Source organism: Carassius carassius, chromosome 1 (assembly GCF_963082965.1).
Source record: "Carassius carassius chromosome 1, fCarCar2.1, whole genome shotgun sequence".
NCBI classification, from domain to species: domain Eukaryota; kingdom Metazoa; phylum Chordata; class Actinopteri; order Cypriniformes; family Cyprinidae; genus Carassius; species Carassius carassius.
This window is the reverse complement of record NC_081755.1, coordinates 11,830,806-11,849,944: the sequence shown is the minus strand read 5'-3', so window position 1 is coordinate 11,849,944 and position 19,139 is coordinate 11,830,806. Positions and strand designations below refer to the sequence as shown.

General features: G+C 43.4%; 1 protein-coding gene, 1 long non-coding RNA gene and 1 pseudogene across 5 annotated transcripts in view; 2 read left to right on the top strand and 1 right to left on the bottom strand.

Moving 5' to 3' along the window:
* LOC132146673 (zinc finger protein 501-like) overlaps positions 1-19,139 on the top strand; it is a 306,725-nt pseudogene that overhangs the window by 120,824 nt on the left and 166,762 nt on the right.
* LOC132148387 (zinc finger protein 883-like) overlaps positions 1-19,139 on the top strand; it is a 203,032-nt gene that overhangs the window by 17,702 nt on the left and 166,191 nt on the right. The window contains exon 2 of one of the 4 annotated variants that reach the window (XM_059557272.1): positions 6,567-8,315. The exons of the other annotated variants lie outside the window; for them this stretch is intronic. Within the exon in view, the coding sequence (XP_059413255.1) occupies positions 6,567-8,164 (1,598 nt within the window). The 3' untranslated portion in view covers positions 8,165-8,315. Of the gene's footprint in view, positions 1-6,566; positions 8,316-19,139 lie in introns of those variants that run through there. 4 annotated transcript variants of the gene reach the window in all.
* Positions 1-19,139, bottom strand: part of LOC132153426 (uncharacterized) — a 189,937-nt gene that overhangs the window by 17,649 nt on the left and 153,149 nt on the right. The window lies entirely within an intron of this gene.

The following is a 19,139-nucleotide window of genomic DNA, read 5'->3' as shown; positions in this document are numbered from 1 at the left end:
GCAGTAATGAGCCACCGGAGGTTTTACTCAGCCAGTACAGCAGGAGAAGTAGCGAATAGCCAATAGCTGGCCTCGTTTTATGTCACGTGCTTCCCGAACAGCGTCTCTGCAGCATTCAGCCGCATGTGGGAGTACTTTACTTTGAGCCTTCAAAAAAGAAGAGTAACCTGTAAACTTTGCACTACTGAACTGTTTAAGGGGTCGTTCACATATCGCGCCTTTTTTGCGCGCTCAAGTTCGTTATTTCCAATGTAGGCACGCGGTATGCGCGCTCATAATGGAAGCGACGTGGATGCGAGCCGCCCGTTTTTCCAGGCGCGTCTACAACGCATAGAGATAAAAACATCTCAACTTTTCAGAGAGCCGCAAGCGCACCGCGGGTCATGTGACAAGAACTAACCAATCAGCTTCATCCTTTCCCGTAACAACGCTGAAAGCTCAGCAAAGATGAAAGAACAGCTGATCATAGTTGTATATGGATTGCCATTTTGAAATAAATTTAGTAGCAGAGCTACTAAAAGCGATTTTTAGAGCTGCAAATCCATTTATCCTTTGCTGAAATTTCCGCGTCTTCATGGAAAGAGCAGGTCATGGTTGCTTAGCAAAGGCAGACGCCTCGGGTGCAACTGCCCGAGCGCTTTGGAAAGAAAGAGAAAGCAGTGCGCCTAGCGTTTTCCACGCGTTTTTAGGCGCGATATGTGAACGGCCCCTAAGACTTTTATTTGTGCAGATTCTCCAGTACAATGTTGTTTGCAAATATTTATTCGTAAAAGCTGATAACATTGCTTTTTAACAGTTAACATTTAAAGTTTTACAAACATGTTCTGTGATCAGTTTGTCGTTTACCAGTTCATAATTCAGTCGTGCAGCTTAATTATGACTGAATGAGAGTGGTAAATGTTTAAATATATTTAATATAAATATATAAGTATTCACTGCTCTTTTTCACACAGCAGGTTTTTTGTGTGTGTTCAATTTTTTTTTTCTGGACAACCTTCTGATGGATTTTACTTTAAAATGAGAGTTCCATTCAGGTTTCATGCCATTGGCACTTTATTCGAAAGGATTGTTTACAATTTCACAGCATAAGCTATAAAGCTGTTGCCCAGTAAATTATAAAATGCAATGTACTGCAATTTTATTCTGTTTTATCCTTATTCTTCGTGAAAATATGTTCTTAAAGATTCCTTAATAAGCTTTGTTTAGGATGTTAAACTACTTTAGGAGCTCCAAGGACTGCCATGGTGAAAACATTATTTGAAATCTCCTTGTGAAATTTGCTAGAGTATGGGTCAGTGTTTTGATTGCAGAAGAGTTCGACAAAGGATTACTAACACATAATAAAACAACTCCAGGTAAATTTTTGATGAGGATATGACAATGCAAAATGGTTAAAACCTCTTAAAAATCTATGCTGAATGATAAATACCCTTTATTTATAATTTACTTGGGGAAAAATGGGCAAAACTAAAATATAAGTACATAAAACGATTAATCGTAAAAATAATCGACAGATTAATCGATTATCAAAATAATCGTTAGTTGCAGCCCTACTTGAGACGCAACTGACCGGATATCCACGCTCCGCGCGGTACTCGCGCTTTCAGCCAGAACTGCAAGGGGCGCATGCGGAGCAGGCCCAACGGAAGAACTGGAGATGCTGAGGCCATGAGACCTAGCATCTTCTGAAAATCTCTGAGCGAGAAGGTCGCGCTGCAGCGGAGAAAGCTTGCTGCGCGCTGAATGCCCAATGCGCGCTGTGGCGACAGCCGCGCCGTCATGGAGCGTGAGTCCAGAGCTATACCCAAAAACAGTATCGTCTGACTGGGGTTCAGCGAACTCTTCTTCCAGTTGACACTGAAACCGAGTGTCTCGAGGTGATCGAGTAAAATGGCCCCGTGTTCCACGAGCTCTGATCGTGATTTGATCGTGATCTGATCGTGATTGAGCCAGAATTAGCCAGTCGTCCAAATAGTTCAGCACTCGCATGCCTCGGAGTCTGAGAGGAGCGAGCACTGCGTCCATGCACCCCGTAAACGTACGAGGAGCCATGGACAAGCCAAACGGCAGGACTGTATACTGGTATGTCTGACCCTCGAAGGCGAATCTCAAGTATCGCCTGTGACGTGACGCTATCTGTATTTGAAAATGCGCGTCCTTCAGACATGACTTTCCATCGACATGAACCAGTCTCCTCTGCGAATATGCGCGAGGAGTTTCCTGGTCGTAAGCATTTTGAAACTGTGTTTCACCAATGCCTTGTTCAGCTGTCTTAGATCCAGTATGGGCCTGAGACCCCCGTCTTTCTTGGGCACTAGAAAGTATCTGCTGTACAGCCCCCCTTTGCTCTGAGCTTGAGATACAGGCTCCACAGCCCCTTTTCTCAACAGTTTTGATATCTTGGCCCGAAGTAGGTGTGCTACTTCTGTTTTGACCGTAGTTTCGACGCACGCTAAAAAGCGCGGAGGGCGTCGGAAAAACTGTAGCGAGTAGCCTCTCTATATAATGTCTAGCACCCAATCCAAAACCCCTGGAAGCGCTGACCATGCATTTGCATGAATGGCTAAGGGTTGGATGCGAAGCGCGCTCTGTTGGCTGGGCAACGGCGGCGCTTCGATGTGCTGTAACATGGGCATTATGCCTGTGACGTTTGAGGCGGGGAGCACGCTGAACACAGCGGGCAGATCGCTCTTCCTCGACCCCGCCACGGTGCTTAACCGAGTGAGGGAGGGCTGAGCGGGTCCTGTGGGACTCGTGCTGTCTGTGAGTAACTGTGGGCTGTAAGCGTGCACATTTACTGCTTTCGACTCGCTGTCTGCCTGGGCAGAGCGCACGTGCACGGGTTTCGTTTTTACAGAAACCACACGCCGTGTGTGACCTAGTGTTTGTGGGCACTGAGGAGTGAGCACGTTTACGATGTAGTGCGCGCGATCGATCTGAGTCTATCTTATGGGCGTGAGCCCTGTGTGAAGGGCTGTGCTTATATGTGGAGATGGGCACTGAGGAGTGGGCATCGTCACTACATTTATAGCACCATCGGCCGTGGCCGGGACACCAGAAATTACACTCTTTTCGGGAAATATCTGGGTAGCCGTGATAACGGTTCTTGTGTGCAGGCAAGCGGGCAACTGTACAGGCTTGCGCGTTGCAGAAAACGCTGAGACAGTCACAATTCCTGGAACTGAAACAGCGACGCGATTGGATGAGAGCTCGGCCACAGCGGAACTCGTACACCGGCGCTTTCCTAGAAGTGCTAGGATGACTTCGGGGCTTCCGGCCTCACCGTAATCCTCTGCCGTGGTTCCCGCGGTGCGGGGCGACGGCTAGTAGAACGAGAACCGGGTCTTGAGCTGCGTTGCTGACGCTGTTGCGATGAAGCAGCAAGAGGCAGGGGCGTGGCTGAGAGCTTTGCGGGGCCGGTCTAGCACGACTCGCTGGGAGTCAGCGGGGCGTCGAGGAACGCAGCGCGCTCAGACTCTGCCATGTCTGATAGCGTCAGCCATAGATGTCTCTCAGCCACAGTAGCGGAAGCCATAACTTGTCCCATGGCCTGTGCAGCGGACTTAGTAGCGCTGAGAGAGAGATCCGAAGCACTCCTCAAATCCGCGAGACAGATAGCTTCAGGTCCCATCTCATCCAGCTTACGGAGGAGATCACCCTGGAAAATCTGCAGCGTGGCCATGGTGTGTAACGCAGACGCAGCCTGCCCAGCAGCAGAAAAGATCCGCGCGAGCAGAGATGACGTCATGCGGCAGGCTTTCGATGGCAACACCGCTTTCGTCCGCCGTCCAGCAGCGGGCTGGCAAAGGTGCGTCGCTATAGCCTGTTCCACCGGCGGAAGTGACTGGAAGCCTCTGTTTTTAGCATCATCCAGTGCGGAGAATGCTGGCGAAACAGACGAACGAGTTCGCGCTGAGTATGGAGCGTTCCAAGCTTTCGCTACCTCTTCATGAAGCTCAGGAAGAAACTGGGCGGGCTTTGAGCTAGGAGAAGTATGCTCATCCGAAAGAAAGCTACCATCCAGCCGGGAACGAGAGGGGGGCGCTGGTGCAGACCACTCGAGGCCGAGGCTCGTCGCGGCCAGCGTGAGCACTCACATCAGCTCCTTCTCGATATCAGCCTGTCTGCTGGGCTTCTGAGCAGAAGGCGCGAGATCCCCGGAGCTCGCCCAACCCTCACTGTTCGAAGCTAGCAGAGAGCACGTGTCCTCTTCCCCCGACGCGGCCCTGAGATCCACTTCCTCGGAAGACGCGGCAGCAGACAGCTGGCGCTGACCATCGGGAAGCGATGCAGGGGAGGCCGGTGAAGCAGGGAGAACCGGCGAGCTCGGTTGAGCTGGAGACGGTTCTGGAATTCGCTGGGAGCGGCGTTTTTTGCGGCGCAGCGGGGAATGCAGGCTCGGAGAAGAATGCCAGGCGAGTCCTCAGAGTCACCATCGGCAGTAGCTCGCAGTGAGGGCAGCCGCTGTCAGCGAGCGCGTGCGCTGCATGATCCTCACCCAGGCAGGAGACACAGATGACGTGACGGTCTCCTTCGCTGAGCGGGGCTCTGCACGAGCCGCACGAGGGCATCTTTAAAAAGACGCAGCTCTTTTATGAGTGTGTCGCAGGGCGAACACACACGAGGATACAAAAAGGATATAGGCGCCGGAACGCGCAGCAGGAACGGCAGTGGAAGGAGGCGTAGGCCAGCGGCTTCAGGAATGGCTCGTCCCGCTGAGATGCTATCGACGGCGCTTGCTTCCTCTCGTGATCCAACGATGCGTGAGCTTCGCTGAAGAGATGAAAAATCCGGTGAGTCATCCTTTTCGAGCTCCCTTTATAGGGCTAGGCCACACCCGTTTCGGCGGGAAGTGGCATGGAGGGCGCGAAGCTCGATAGGCTTGTGCAGTTGCCGCAGAGCAGCCAATGAGCGAGAGAGCCGTCTCGCCTATGGCTGTGTGCTGCTGCAAATGCGCTTTACAATAATTTAAAATTAAGGATAATTTTTTGCTATAGTGTTTCGTGAAAAGAGACTTTTTCCGGAGCGTCTTAGCTAAGATGCGGTACGAGACAACTCTCGTAAGAGAACCCCCTTTCACAACAGTTGGCCAGATCAAGAACACTCTCCAGGAGGTAGGTGTATGTGTGTCAAAGTCAACAGTCAACAGAAGACTTAATCAGAGTGAATACAGAGGGTTCACCACAAGATGTAAACCATTGGTGAGCCTTAAAACAGGAAGGCCAGATTAGAGTTTGCCAAACAACATCTAAAAAAGCCTTCACAGTTCTGGAACAACATCCTATGGACAGATGAGACCAAGATCAACTTGTAACAGAGTGATGGGAAGAGAAGAGTATGGTGTAGGAAAGGAACTGCTCATGATCCAAAGCATACCACCTCATCAGTGAAGCATGGGGGTGGTAGTGTCATGGCGTGGGAATGTATGGGTGCCAATGGAACTGGTTCTCTTGTATTTGTTGATGATGTGTCTGCTGACAAAAGCAGCAGGATGAATTCTGAAGTGTTTCGGACAATATTATCTGCTCATATTCAGCCAAATGCTTCAGATCTCATTGGACGGCGCATCACAGTCCAGATGGACAATGACCTGAAGCATACTGCAAAAGCAACTAAAGAGTTATTTAAGGGAAAGAAGTGGAATGTTATGCAATGACCAAGTCAATCACCTGACCCGAATCCGATTGAGCATGCATTTCACTTGCTGAAGACAAAACTGAAGGGAAAATGCCCCAAGAACAAGCAGGAACTGAAGACTGTTGCAGTAGAGGCCTGGCAGAGCATCACCAGGGATGAAACCCAGCGTCTGGTGATGTCTATGCATTCCAGACTTCAGGCTGTAATTGACTGCAAAGGATTTGCAACCAAGTATTAAAAAGTATAGATTAAGTTAAAGATTTATGATTGTTAATCTGCCCCATTACTTTTGGTCCCTTAAAAGTGGGAGGCACATATACAGACTGTTGTAATTCCTACACCATTCACCTGATTACCCTCAAATTAAAGCTGAAAGTCTGCAGTTCAAGCAAATCTTGTTTGTATAATTTCAAGTCCATTGTGGTGGTGTATCGAGCCAAAAAGATTAGAATTGTGTCTGTCCCAATATTTATGGACCTGACTGTATATATGCCTTCAGATTAAGACAATGTTTAAGAGAAATAGGCCTTTTGTGTACACAGGAAAAGTGTTGTGTTTATAATTTTGTTCTATATATCATATATATATATATAAATGTTTGTATATAAAATATATGAATATATACATTTTACTAGGTCTAAGATGGTGGTAAAGTGGTAAAAATCTGCCACCATCACAGCCCTATTAAAATTTATATATTTCTTGCTTCATACAACTTAAAGACCCTGGGGTCAAACTGACCAAAAAGAACAATGATGCTTAAAAATGTTAACCAGGTCTCTATTAAATTAGTAAAACACATTACAGTAACATTACTCTAGACAAGACAGTAAAGCTAAAGCAAGAAAAGTAAATTGTGTAATTTCCAGATGTTCTCTCAACTTTTAACAGTATACCAAAAATAAATAATTTTTACTGTTTTATTTCAGAGTTCATTGAAGAAAAAGAGGAAAATGAAGAATCGAGTGAAGTTGAGGAGAAAAATCATGTCACAACTGGTGGAAAACCTTTGATTTGCTCTCAAACCAAACAGAAAGATTTACAGAAAAAAAGAGTTAAGAAATCTTTAACCTGCACTCAGTGTGGAAAGAGTTTCACATGTAAATCAAATCTTAATCGTCACATGACAGTTCATACTGGAGAGAAACCATTCACTTGCGATCAGTGCGGGAAGAGTTTCACACATAAACTAAGTCTTAAGTGTCACATGAAAGTTCATACTGGAGAGAAACCATTCACTTGCGATCAGTGCGGGAAGAGTTTCACACATAAACCAAATCTTAAGTGTCACATGAGAGTTCATACTGGAGAGAAACCATTCACTTGCGATCAGTGCGGGAAGAGTTTCACACAATCATCAAACTTTAAGGATCACATGAACATCCACACTAGAGAGAAGCAGCACGCATGTGATCAATGCAGTAAAATGTTTTTATGGGCTTCACTTCTGAAGAAACATTTGAAAGCTCATGCAAAGAAGCAGCCACATTCATGTCATTTGTGTGGTAAGAGTTTTTTGCTTCTACAAAGTTTAAAAGAACATCAGAAAATACATACTGGTGTGAGAGAGTACATGTGCATTGAGTGTGAAAAGACTTTTAGTTCAGAGAGCATTTTAAAACTGCATGAGAGGATCCACACTGGAGAGAAACCTTACAAGTGTTCACACTGTGACAAGAGATTCAGTGTGTCATCGACTCTGAAAACACATGAGAGGATTCACACTGGAGAGAAACCTTACAAGTGTTCACACTGTGACAAGAGATTCAGTGTGTCATCGACTCTGAAAATACATGAGAGGATCCACACTGGAGAGAAACCTTACAAGTGTTCACACTGTGACGAGAAATTCAGTCATCCATCACATCTGAAAACACATGAGAGGAATCACACTACAGAGAAACCTTACAAGTGTTCACACTGTGACGAGAAATTCAGTCATCCATCACATCTGAAAACACATGAGAGGATTCACACTGGAGAGAAACCTTACAAGTGTTCACACTGTGACGAGAAATTCAGTCAGTCATCAAATCTGAAAACACATGAGAGGATTCACACTGGAGAGAAACCTTACAAGTGTTCACACTGTGACGAGAAATTCCGTCATTCATCACATCTGAAAAGACATGAGAGGATTCACACTGGAGAGAAACCTTACAAGTGTTCACACTGTGACAAGAGATTCAATAATTTATTAAGTCTGAAAAGACATGAGAGGATTCACACTGGAGAGAAACCTTACAAGTGTTCACACTGTGACAAGAGATTCAGTCAGTCATCAAGTCTGAAAAAACATGAGAGGATTCACACTGGAAAGAAACCTTACAAGTGTTCACACTGTGACAAGAGATTCAGTCAGTCATCAAATCTGAAAACACATGAGAGGATTCACACTGGAGAGAAACCTTACAAGTGTTCACACTGTGACGAGAGATTCAGTCGTTCATCAAATCTGAAAACCCATGAGAGGATTCACACTGGAGAGAGCACTTCACTGCAGTGCACATGGGAAGCGTTCCATTAAGTCATCTGTTATACACAGTCAAACAAAAACCAATCACAGTAAGGCCCTGTACACACAGAGACGCATTTAGCTGTATATGTAAATATTTTGTAAGGTATATGTGTTTCGTCCAGACGGATCCAGCAGCCGGGGAGTGAAAACCCTATTTTCTTTAAAACAGGTGGATAGATCTGAAAATGACACCTTTGCGATTTTGTGTACTGCCAATCCATAATGTTTTGTAAAACAATGATGTCATCACCCCAAGTCTCGACCATAGTCAGACACCGCTACGTCATTTAACACCAACAACAATGGAGGACTATATGTTTGTGTTCATGCTGCAGAAGCTACTGAGTCTGTAAGCTTGACTAAACTTACTAGTAGAGCTGCAGATATTGGGGAAAAAAACTCACATCACGATAATTTTTCTCAGTGATGTATATTGCGATATGAAAACAAAAAAAATCACCAGATGACTTGAACAGCTCTATTTGGATTAAAAAAAAAAAGTAGATTTTGTAGGTGAATAAATCAGCTAAGAAAATAAGCAAATCACAAACAGATGAATATAATAGAAAAATGATACAAATGAAATAAAAAAAGTGCTTTATATTCTTCAGGTAAGTCCAACTAATACGCTACTGCTGCGTTACATTGCTGACAGAATGCAGTGTTTATAATCTAGAGATTGTAAAGAGGATGTAGCACATGCACTGTCAAATCAAGTGCCAGTGGATTACAGACTTGCTCCCGCGAGACCCGATGCAACAGAGCGCCGTGGGACATGACTTGTGTGTGTGTGTGTGCAGGACAGTGGAAAATAAAATTATATATGGGACTCCCAAAAAGTAGAAATATCTAAACATAAAATATCTAAAACAAATAAATTATTCATCTATTGCTCAAAAGCAAAATGAACTCAGATAAAATATACATGATAAACAGGTGCAAGCGAATGCAAAGCTTCTATTTAGGCTATAACAGGGATTGATGGGAGATACTGATCCAAAAGCACACCTTTTGTTAAAATAAGTTTAATTTCTTCCTTTAATATTGCTTTAATAAAGCGAGTTTGTCGTTATTGTTGCTGTTTTCATTTAAAATAAATAAAACATTGAACTACAAACTAAGCATTTTTTTTTTTAAAGAGGGAAGATACCTTATTTATTTTGGTTACAATATAAATTTTATTCGTTTTTGTTAAAAGTAAAATGCCTTTAAATCCCAATGGGAATTTGTACCATTGTACTATTTTATTGCTTATGTGTTTTAATTAATGGGCTAACAATGAACAACAAACTACTATAATTTTGTTAATAAAAGTTCAAAGTGTAATATAAGAGAATTTGTCATCCCACTGTTTTAGCCTGTTTCGTTATTAATAATAATAGGCTAATAATGAGCCACAAACTACACTGAAAAAAACAATTCGTTGTCTGAACAACCATTACTTATAAAAGTAAATATATTAATCACAAAAAACTTAGTATTTATAACTTTTCAATGTCTACTTAACATATATAGTTCATGTAACGCAAAAATATAAGTTACAAAGTGAACTTAAGTGTATGCATAAATAAAATGAAAGAAAATAAGTAATGACAACTACTTGTACAATTATATTAAAATTAAGTAAATCTAGCATAACATTTTAAGTATTTGACTGTGTTTCCTGCCAAGGAGCCATTTTGTGAAGACAGCGAGAAGGGGTAAGCTAACTTTTTTTGAAAACTAAGTATGATATTAGATTTTGGCGATTTACCATCAATGAGCCCCTGTTTTGTATGTGTGTTAATGGGTGAAGAAACGCATTCTGAAACACAACGTGATGTAGATGCTGAAAAGAGGTAGGCGTATAACATTACTCATTTATTGTGTTTGTGATCTAAAAAGGAACTTTTAAACTGAATTTCTGAATTGCTTACAATAATGCTTCAGTAATTAGAAACGTGTTATGAATACTTATGAAAACATCGAGTTTGTACGTTTAATCCCATTCCAGGATAATAATAAAAGTTCGGTCACAATGTTCTCTATAAGTGGCAGTCCGGGCCTGGGCGCAGGTTAATTTTGAGGTTTGGTTTATATTACATTCTAAAATATATGCTACATGTCAATATGTATGCATGATAATTAAGTAATGGTGATCTCTATTCAGACACACACAAACTTATTTCTAAATGAGAATGATTCCTCTGTCCAGTAAACCTTCGAAATTATGATCACAACTGTAAATTTAAACCTGCGTTCCCTCTGCCGCTGATCCGAAGAGAGCACTGTTAACGGATAAGGTTGATACTAAATGTGCATAGCTGTGGCTCTTCAGGACCAGGATTGAAAATAACTTTGTTAAAAAAAAAACTTGTCACTGTAGAAATTTCAGATCATTGTTGTGGTGTATAGATTTTTATTTTCTCTTTCAAAATTCATTTTTCTTTCAACTTCATTTTCCATCAGCAGTTTCACCGTCATTAGAGATTTGGTCAAATAATGCCTTCATTCACAAACTCTATGGAGTCACTTTATAGTTGTGATTTTGTGTGTATGCACCATAACAAGCTGCATTTGTTTTACTTTTCAGACCAGCCCTGTGGAACAACATAGAGAAGTTGTAATTATATGCTTAATTGTCTGCCTCTCTGAGAATCCTGAGAATCTCATCAAGCACCATCAGGTGAGCATCTGAAATCGATCAACAAGCAAGTTACTTTCCAAACCTAAAAAAACAACTTATATAAAGGCAGTTAATAAAATTCAAACAACATAGGCATAAAATGAATGGCTGTAAGTCACTTTTTTAAAATATAAATGTCTATTTCAAAATCTTATTTTTGTGTTATTTCATTGCAATGTACTTTTTGCGCTGAGATACAATCAGAAAAAATGTCAAGTGGTGATGTAAGTAAATAAAGCTTTGTTTTGTTTTTTTAAAGATACTCATGGAAATTAAGAGGAACTGGAACTGCTCACACTTAAAATCATCATGAAAGGTGGCTCAACAGATGATCTATTACAGACTGGGATAGTGCTGGAAAGCATAGAGGTGATGACGGGATTGGCAGATGTTGCAAAGGCTTGTGTTTTTCTGCTTGGCCTAATTTATGCAATTAATCTGAGTTACCCCAAAGAGCTCAATGTACAATGTTTGTCTGCAATTGTTTGATTAAATTATTGTTTTATTCTTAGGATGTTTGTCGCATGTTCCATGAGTAAATTTAGAAAATTTGTTGCAAAGGGTGAAAAAAAGTGATCTATTGGGAAGATTGCAATCTCTGTGTTACAAACTAAACAAAAAGAAAGAAAGAATTTTTTTTTGTAGTTTTATTAGGATTTCTGTACAAAAGTAAATGTTGGAAAATTTTAAATCCCTTTAAGTGTTGCAAAGGGTGAAAAATCGAGGAAATAACACTGACAAATAACATTTGGAAGTGAACTTGCTTTTGTATATGTCACATTTTGTTGTACATTCATGATGTGTGGTTTTAGGCTTCACCGTTGCTTTGCAGTCTGTCAAAAAAATAAACTGAAATGCTTTATTTTGTGTAATTTGCTTATTTAAGATATTAAATGTACTAAGCAGACCAATAGCTGAAGATCTAAAATCAGTTAAAATGTTAAGTTAACACAACTTGAAATTACTTGGTAGATTATATAATGTTGAATATTTTAAGTAAAGAATGTTAAGTGAACTGAAATATTGAAATTCATATAACAAAGATTATCTTAAGTAAAATTGTTCCAAGTTGGGTTTACTTAAAAAGTGTGTTGCAAAAATTGTGCATATATATATATATTAAGTAAATCCTACACTTGTCTCCAATGTCTCCAATAGACTGCCAATTTGTGGAAAACTAGTACCAAGCTACAATATCCAAGACCAACAGCAGGGGTCGTCACACCCCTCCCCATAAGACAGGGACTTCCACAAAGTTCCCTGTAACAAAATATCAAAACACAAAACAGTCAAACAATAAGCGATACCTGATTCAGGACCAAAAGACAGCTCCTACAAATTTCCACAAGAACCACAAGTTAAATCCAAAAAAATTATACAGGATCCAGAACACGTGACAGCACATCAGCTACCACGTTTTCGGAACCCTGGACATACAGAATATCCAGGCAGAAGGACTACAAAAACAGACCACCGGACCAATTTCTGAGTCGGACACTGCAAAGAATTGAAAAAAGGTTAATGGATTATAATCCGTATATATAACAGGTGCACTTGAATTTAAATGCCTGGAAAAATGCTGCAAGGCACAAATAAGGCTAAGTTCACCATAAGCTGCACATCAGACAAACGTTTCAACACTAAACAAAGGCGTTTTAAGAGAGTCTCCCAACTGTCACTAAAAACAACAATAATAATAGTCTAAATAGACGGCAAACCAATCCAAACTAACTAACCTTAAATCAACCAACCTTTCCAACCATCTAACCTTATTCAACCAACCAACCAACCATCAAACCAAATTTCTGTGCAGAACTCTTAGACTTTTTTTTGAGGACAGAACAATCTGCTTTCTGATGTCCTCTCATGACAATAATTGCAAGTCTTACTCGGGTCAAATTGTTTTCGTGAAAACACGGTTAAAGGTTAGGCGAAGGCTTGGACAAAGACATAGACTGAACGTCACGAGCATCCCAATCAACAAATGCAGTTTTATGTGTCAGTACAAAATCATCGGCCAACACAGCTGCTTCTTCTGGTGTTTTAACATCATGCTCACTGATATACGTAGCTATACGACGTGGGACTGAATTTCTAAATTGTTCCAACACTATCAATTGAATCAAATCCTCTAATGTGTTAATGTCTACTGCTGTACACCAACGATTAAAGTGCTTTCTCAAATCACGCACAAATTCTAAGTGCGTTTGCAGCTCTTCTTTTTCCTGCATTCGGCACCGCTGTCTTCGGGTACACACTCATAGGTTTTTAAAACTGTGGATTTAACTTTTTGATAAACTTTACAAGCATCGATTGACAATGAACAAAAAGCTACTTGTGCTTTTCCCGTTAACACACACTGTAACAGTGCAATACGATTATCATCTGACCAGTCCCTTAATTCTGCCATACGTTCAAATAGGTTAAAGAAAGTGTCAGGATCATCTTCATTAAGTTTCGGAACAAGTTTTAGATTTGACACGAGTGAAAAAAACATACTTTGCTCCTGACCAGGACCAGATAGCTTACCTTCTTTCATAAGGTTAAGCTTGTGGAACTCTAAATCCAGTTTTGCCTTTTCCAAGTCCATCTTACCTTGTTCAGCACACTGTTTTAATTTTTCATGCTCCAGATTTTTCCATCTTGGCTTCTAACAAGCCTTTTTCAATCAACCACAGTTTTCAAAGTTACCTTAACATTTTCTTTGAGCCTTTTATCTTTAACCTCAATTTTGTAATGTTCAGCGATGCTTAGTAATTGCTCTTTAGTACACCCATCCAAAAATTCATGAGAAGGTGAACTAAAAAAAACATCAATTTCAGCCATGAGAAAGATCACCAGAAAACAATTCAGTCCACACAGTGCAATCAAATAACGAGAGTTTTCCCCTCTACCTACCCATCCAATATTCTACCTAAATCAACCCTAGTCTTCATGCGCTTACCGGTGGGGGGTACTTATGCACTGTAGCCCGCTGGGTGAAAAACGCAACTGGTCAGACCAGCGACGCTTTCAACACCACGGATGTGCTCCCGAGATAATGACTACTACCCACTTTCAGTGCATCACTACACAAAAATAACAAACCCAACATATCTCAAAAGAAACATGCCGCTTTGCCTATCGGAGAAAACTCATGTTCAAAAAACAATATTGCACGAGTGTACTTACCAACTGGTGAGTTCACATGGTTAACAAATTGACTTCGTTACAAATTTTCGTGTGTCCAAAATATATAGTTATCAAACTCAAAGCGCTCCAAAATATTTTTTAACTCATTAAGGTAACAAATCAAGGACAAGCCCCAAACTTGATAAGCCAAGTAATCATGCTACTAGAAGTTGTTGTAGCAGAAATGACTCGAACCAGACAAATTAAAGAGTCGATCAGGGCTGTGTTTGAAACACGAGCCGAATTCTTCAGGAAGTCATAAAACATTCTGTGCCACAAGTCCCAAGCAAGATGAGCAACCAACTTGTTCACACAACAGCTTTCAACATTAACACCACTAGAACGTACTCGGTTACTAACGTAACCTCGGTTCTCTCTAGAAGAGGGAACGAGTACTGCGTCTTAGCTAAGACGCTACGGGAAAAGTCTCTTTTCACGAAATACTGAAGCAAAATATTATCCTTAATTTTGAATTTTTGTAAAGCGCATTTGCAGCAGTACACAGCCATAGGCGAGACGGCTCGCTCGCTCATTGGCTTGCTCTGCGGCAAGTGCACAGCCTATCGAGTGCAGGCTGATGCAATATCAGACCAATAAGGGCACTTCGCGCCCTTCATGCCACTTCCCGCCACTCCCCGCAGAAACGGGTGTGGCCCAACCCTATAAAAGGAGCTCGAAAAGGCTGACTCACCTGATTTATTTCATCGCCGAAGCGAACCAGAGTGAATCGTACGCACGGCAGAGAACGCAGTACTCGTTCCCTCTTCTAGAGAGAACTGAGGTTACGTTAGTAACCGAGTACGTTCTCTTATGAGAGTTCTCTCATACTGCGTCTTAGCTAAGACGCTACGGGAACCCCATGTAAAACGCTGTGCGCGCAGGGATCACACACCAATAAACCTGAAGCAACGCCCAGGATTTACAGTGCACAGTCACCCGAAGGACTCACAGAGAGTCCAGGACAGGAGAGGGGGGGAGCCCTCCGTCCCATATCTAGCAGCACCCGTAGATGCAGCAATATAACATCACACGGTCGAGGCAAGGCCTGACCAATGTGGCAATGTGGGTCTTACGCAATACTGCCCATATAACAGTCGGCAGCGCATAATGCTCACGAACTCAGAACTCCCATCAGGGCCCTGATTCGGCTATAACGACAGCAGCCTTGCGTGCAAGGCGGGAACCTCCAGGTTATAGAACCTAACAAATGTAGACGGCGAGGCCCAACCTGCCGCCATACATATATCCTGCAAGGAGATCCCAGTAGACCACGCCCACGACGCCCCTTGTGGAGTGTGCTCTGACGCCCAGTGGGCACTGAAGGCCCCTGGAATCGTAAGCTAACGCTATGGCGTCAACTATCCATCTGGATAGGCTCTGTCTCGAAACAGCCATTCCCTTGGAACGTCCACTGAACGAGACAAACAGCTGCTCAGTCTGTCGAAAGACAGCGAAGCGAGACACATAAGCTCTTAAAACCCTAAAAGGGCAAAGAAGACTGGAGTCTCCATCCTCTCCTGACACCGACAGGGCAGACAGGGCAATAACCTGAGCCCGAATCTGCGTGTTGAGGGACTTCGGCACATAACCGTGCCTAGGTTTGAGTATGACACTTGAGTCATTAGGCCCAAACTCCAAGCACGACTGGCTCACCGAGAGCGCGTGCAGGTCACCCACACGCTTCACTGAAGCGAGAGCCAACAAGAATACTGTCTTGAACAACAGATGCTGGAGGCTAATCGGTTGGATAGGCTCAAAAGGGGGACCCTTCATGGCCTCCAAAACCGCCGCGAGGTCCCATATAGGGACTGACGGAGGTCTGGGAGGATTCAGCCTCCTAGCTCCTTTAAGGAAGCAGATGACCAAATCGTTTCTTCCTATCGACTGACCGAGCGCTGTTTCAGAAAACGCTGCGATGGCCGCCACATAAACTTTGAGCGTGGATGGGGCTCTGCCCCTATTCAACAGCTCCTGTAAGAAGGAGAGAACCTCCGTCACCTCACAACTAAGGGGTGAACATCCCCGAGCTGTGCACCAGCTGGAGAACACCGACCACTTCGAGGCATACAGCCGTCGTGTCGACGGAGCTCTAGCCTGAGTGATGGTATTTAGCACTCCCACTGAGAGATCAGCGGGTAACCGTTGAGCGCCCACACATGAAGGGACCACAACTCCGGTTGAGGGTGCCAAATCGAGCCCCTGGCCTGCGAGAGGAGGTCCCTCCTCAACGGCACTGGCCACGGGCGATGTCTGCTAACCGCATCAAATCTGGGAACCATGGTTGGTTCTTCCAAAAAGGTGCTACCAGCAGTATTGAACATCTCGTTTCTCTCACCCGTTCTATCACATGCGGAAGGAGGGAGACAGGAGGGAAAGCATAAAGCGGGCAGCAGGGCCATCTCCGTGACAGCGCGCTTCCGTTCTTGGAAAAGAACGCGGGGCAGTTAGCGTTTTCGTGGGACGCAAAGAGGTCCACCTCCGCCCTCACTATTTGCCCGTGGGAATGTTGTTTCTGGACAGCCTGTCTGGACCCAGATTCTGTAGCCCAGGCACATGAACTGCCCTCAGCGAGCGCAAGTTGCGCTGAGCCCAAACCAGGAGGCGTTCCGTCAGCCTGTACAGGTTTTGGGACCCGAGACCGCCCTGGCGATTTATGTAGGACACCACAGACATGTTGTCCAAACCGACTAAGACGTGGCGGCCCTTGATTCGGGGACAAAAGCGCGTTCTCCACTGCCAGCATTTCCAAACAGTTGATATGTTGGAGCTTTTCCCGTTCTGACCACAGGCCAAAGGACGGTCTGCCCTCGAGCAGCGCTCCCCATCCCGAAGTGGAGGCGTCCGTCGACACCATCTTCACTTTCGAGGAAGTCCCCAGGTTTACACCTGATTGGTACCAGTCGTTTGCTGTGAAGCTCAGGAAGAAACGGGGCGTGCTTCGAGCTGGGAGAAAGACGCTCATCTGGGAGAAGGCTACCATCCAGCCGGGAACGAGAAGGGGGCGCTGGTGCAGACCACTCGAGGCCGAGGCTCGCCGCGGCCAGCGTGAGCACTCGCATCAGCTCCTTGTCGATATCAGCTCGTCTGCTGGGCCTCTGAGCCGAAGGCGCGAGATCCGCGGAGCTCGCCCAACCCTCACTGCCTGGAGCTAGCAGAGAGCACGTGTCCTCTTCCTCCGACGCGGCCCTGAGATCCACTTCCTCGGAGGACGCGGCAGCAGACAGCGGGGGAGGCCGGTGAAGCGGTGGGAACCGGCGAGCTCGGTAGAGCTGGAGGCGGTTCCGGTAAGCGCTGAGAGCGGCGCTTTTTACGACGCAGCGGCGCAGCAGAGAATGCAGGCTTGGAGAAGAATGCCAGGCGAGTCCTCAGAGTCACTATCGGCATTAGCTCGCATTGAGGGCAGCCGCCGTCAGAGAGCGCGAGCGCTGCATGGTCCTCACCCAGGCAGGAGACACAGATGACGTGACGGTCCCCTTCGCTGAGCGGGGCTCTGCACGAGCCGCACGAGGGCATCTTTAAAAAGACGCAGGGTGAACACACACAAGGATATAAAAAGGATATAGGCGTGTACTGCTGCAAATGCGCTTTACAAAAATTCAAAATTAAGGATAATTTTTTTGCTTCAGTATTTCGTGAAAAGAGACTTTTCCCATAGCGTCTTAGCTAAGACGCAGTACGAGAGAACTCTCGAACTCTAATTTGAATGGGAGTGTTTTAAAAGCTTGATCAAGTAAGTTTTAACTGTGTACCAACAGCGAAGGAAACCTTTTGTGTTTGTGCCCAGAAACACTGGCACGGAGATTCAGATCGCCATCACTGTGTTCCCTTAACTACAGCAGGAAGCTGCTATTTGAAATAAGATAAATTTAACTCTATACGAACTGAGAGTTTAAGTGCCACATCGCAAAACCAACTAAAAGCGGTGTTGTTATGTGTACATTGTTGAAATGAGCCGACATTTCTTGTTACATGTTTAACTGTACGTCCAATGCAACGATTCATGTGCTAACGTTAATTCACTCGAGTGTGTTTTGGTTGCCACAGTGACGACCGTGACACGGAAGCCTTAACATACTTCCGGAGCAACTTTGCACTGCGAACGCGCAGTGCATCGACACTAGTGTAAGTAAACAAACTCCACGGTGTTGCTAAACTAACGAAACCGTTGTATTTACATTGAAGTCTATTCTAAAGCCACTAGCCTCAAAGGTTAGCAGTTAGCATTACCATCCAGTGGATGAATAGTGTGTGTTTGGGCAACGCTGACGTGATTTAACCCTTCAAACATCTTAACTAACATTTGTTAATAAGTCTCTTTCTCTTTTATTGCTCTTTTCTCACTATACCACTTATTTTCATTTTACTAGAAAGGGAAATACTGACTCACAATTATTAATTGTCAAATTGAAATTTAATTAAAACATTAAATTTATTTTGAATAATTAAAATTTCCCTCTCAGATCATTTCATATGATATTTACTTCTAGTATTCTCTTTTGGGCCTAATTATTTTAGGAATGAATAAGCCTTGAACTTGAAAGTTTAAGTAAACTTATTCTACCTAATTTATTTATTACCCATCTGAATATATGCTATTCAGACCTTTACTTATTTGATTGCGTTTTACCCCTCTTCCTGTTTTGGTTATACACTTAACCACTATTGTTTTACTTATTGATTTCCTCTATTTAATTTCATTTTTGCATATTTTGCCCATTTATTTTATTTTTTTTAACTTTACTTTTTCTTACCATTTCTTTACTTAGTGTATCCTAGCTTGGGAACGACACGCCTGAGCCCTAAAAGGAGACATTGTTATCCCTCACTACAAGTTCAAATAAAAGACAACTCTCTTTCACTTAAAGTTTATTTTGTTTGATTAGTTGTGCAGCAACTAAAACAACGCTCTCCTTGTAGTTGAGATAACTGCTACTGAGACTTACCATCTCCGTCCTCTCTCTCCTTTCCTTTCCTCTTCACTTTTTACATTTGTAGGACATGTAAGAACCATCAATCAATTCTAAGTGAATTAAATACACAATCGTGTGTCAAAGACGACGAATCATCCTCATGAATTTGATTGTAATCATCCTCTCCCTTGTTCTTCCTAACCTCCCTACATTTGGGAACGCAATCCAAGTTTTAGCA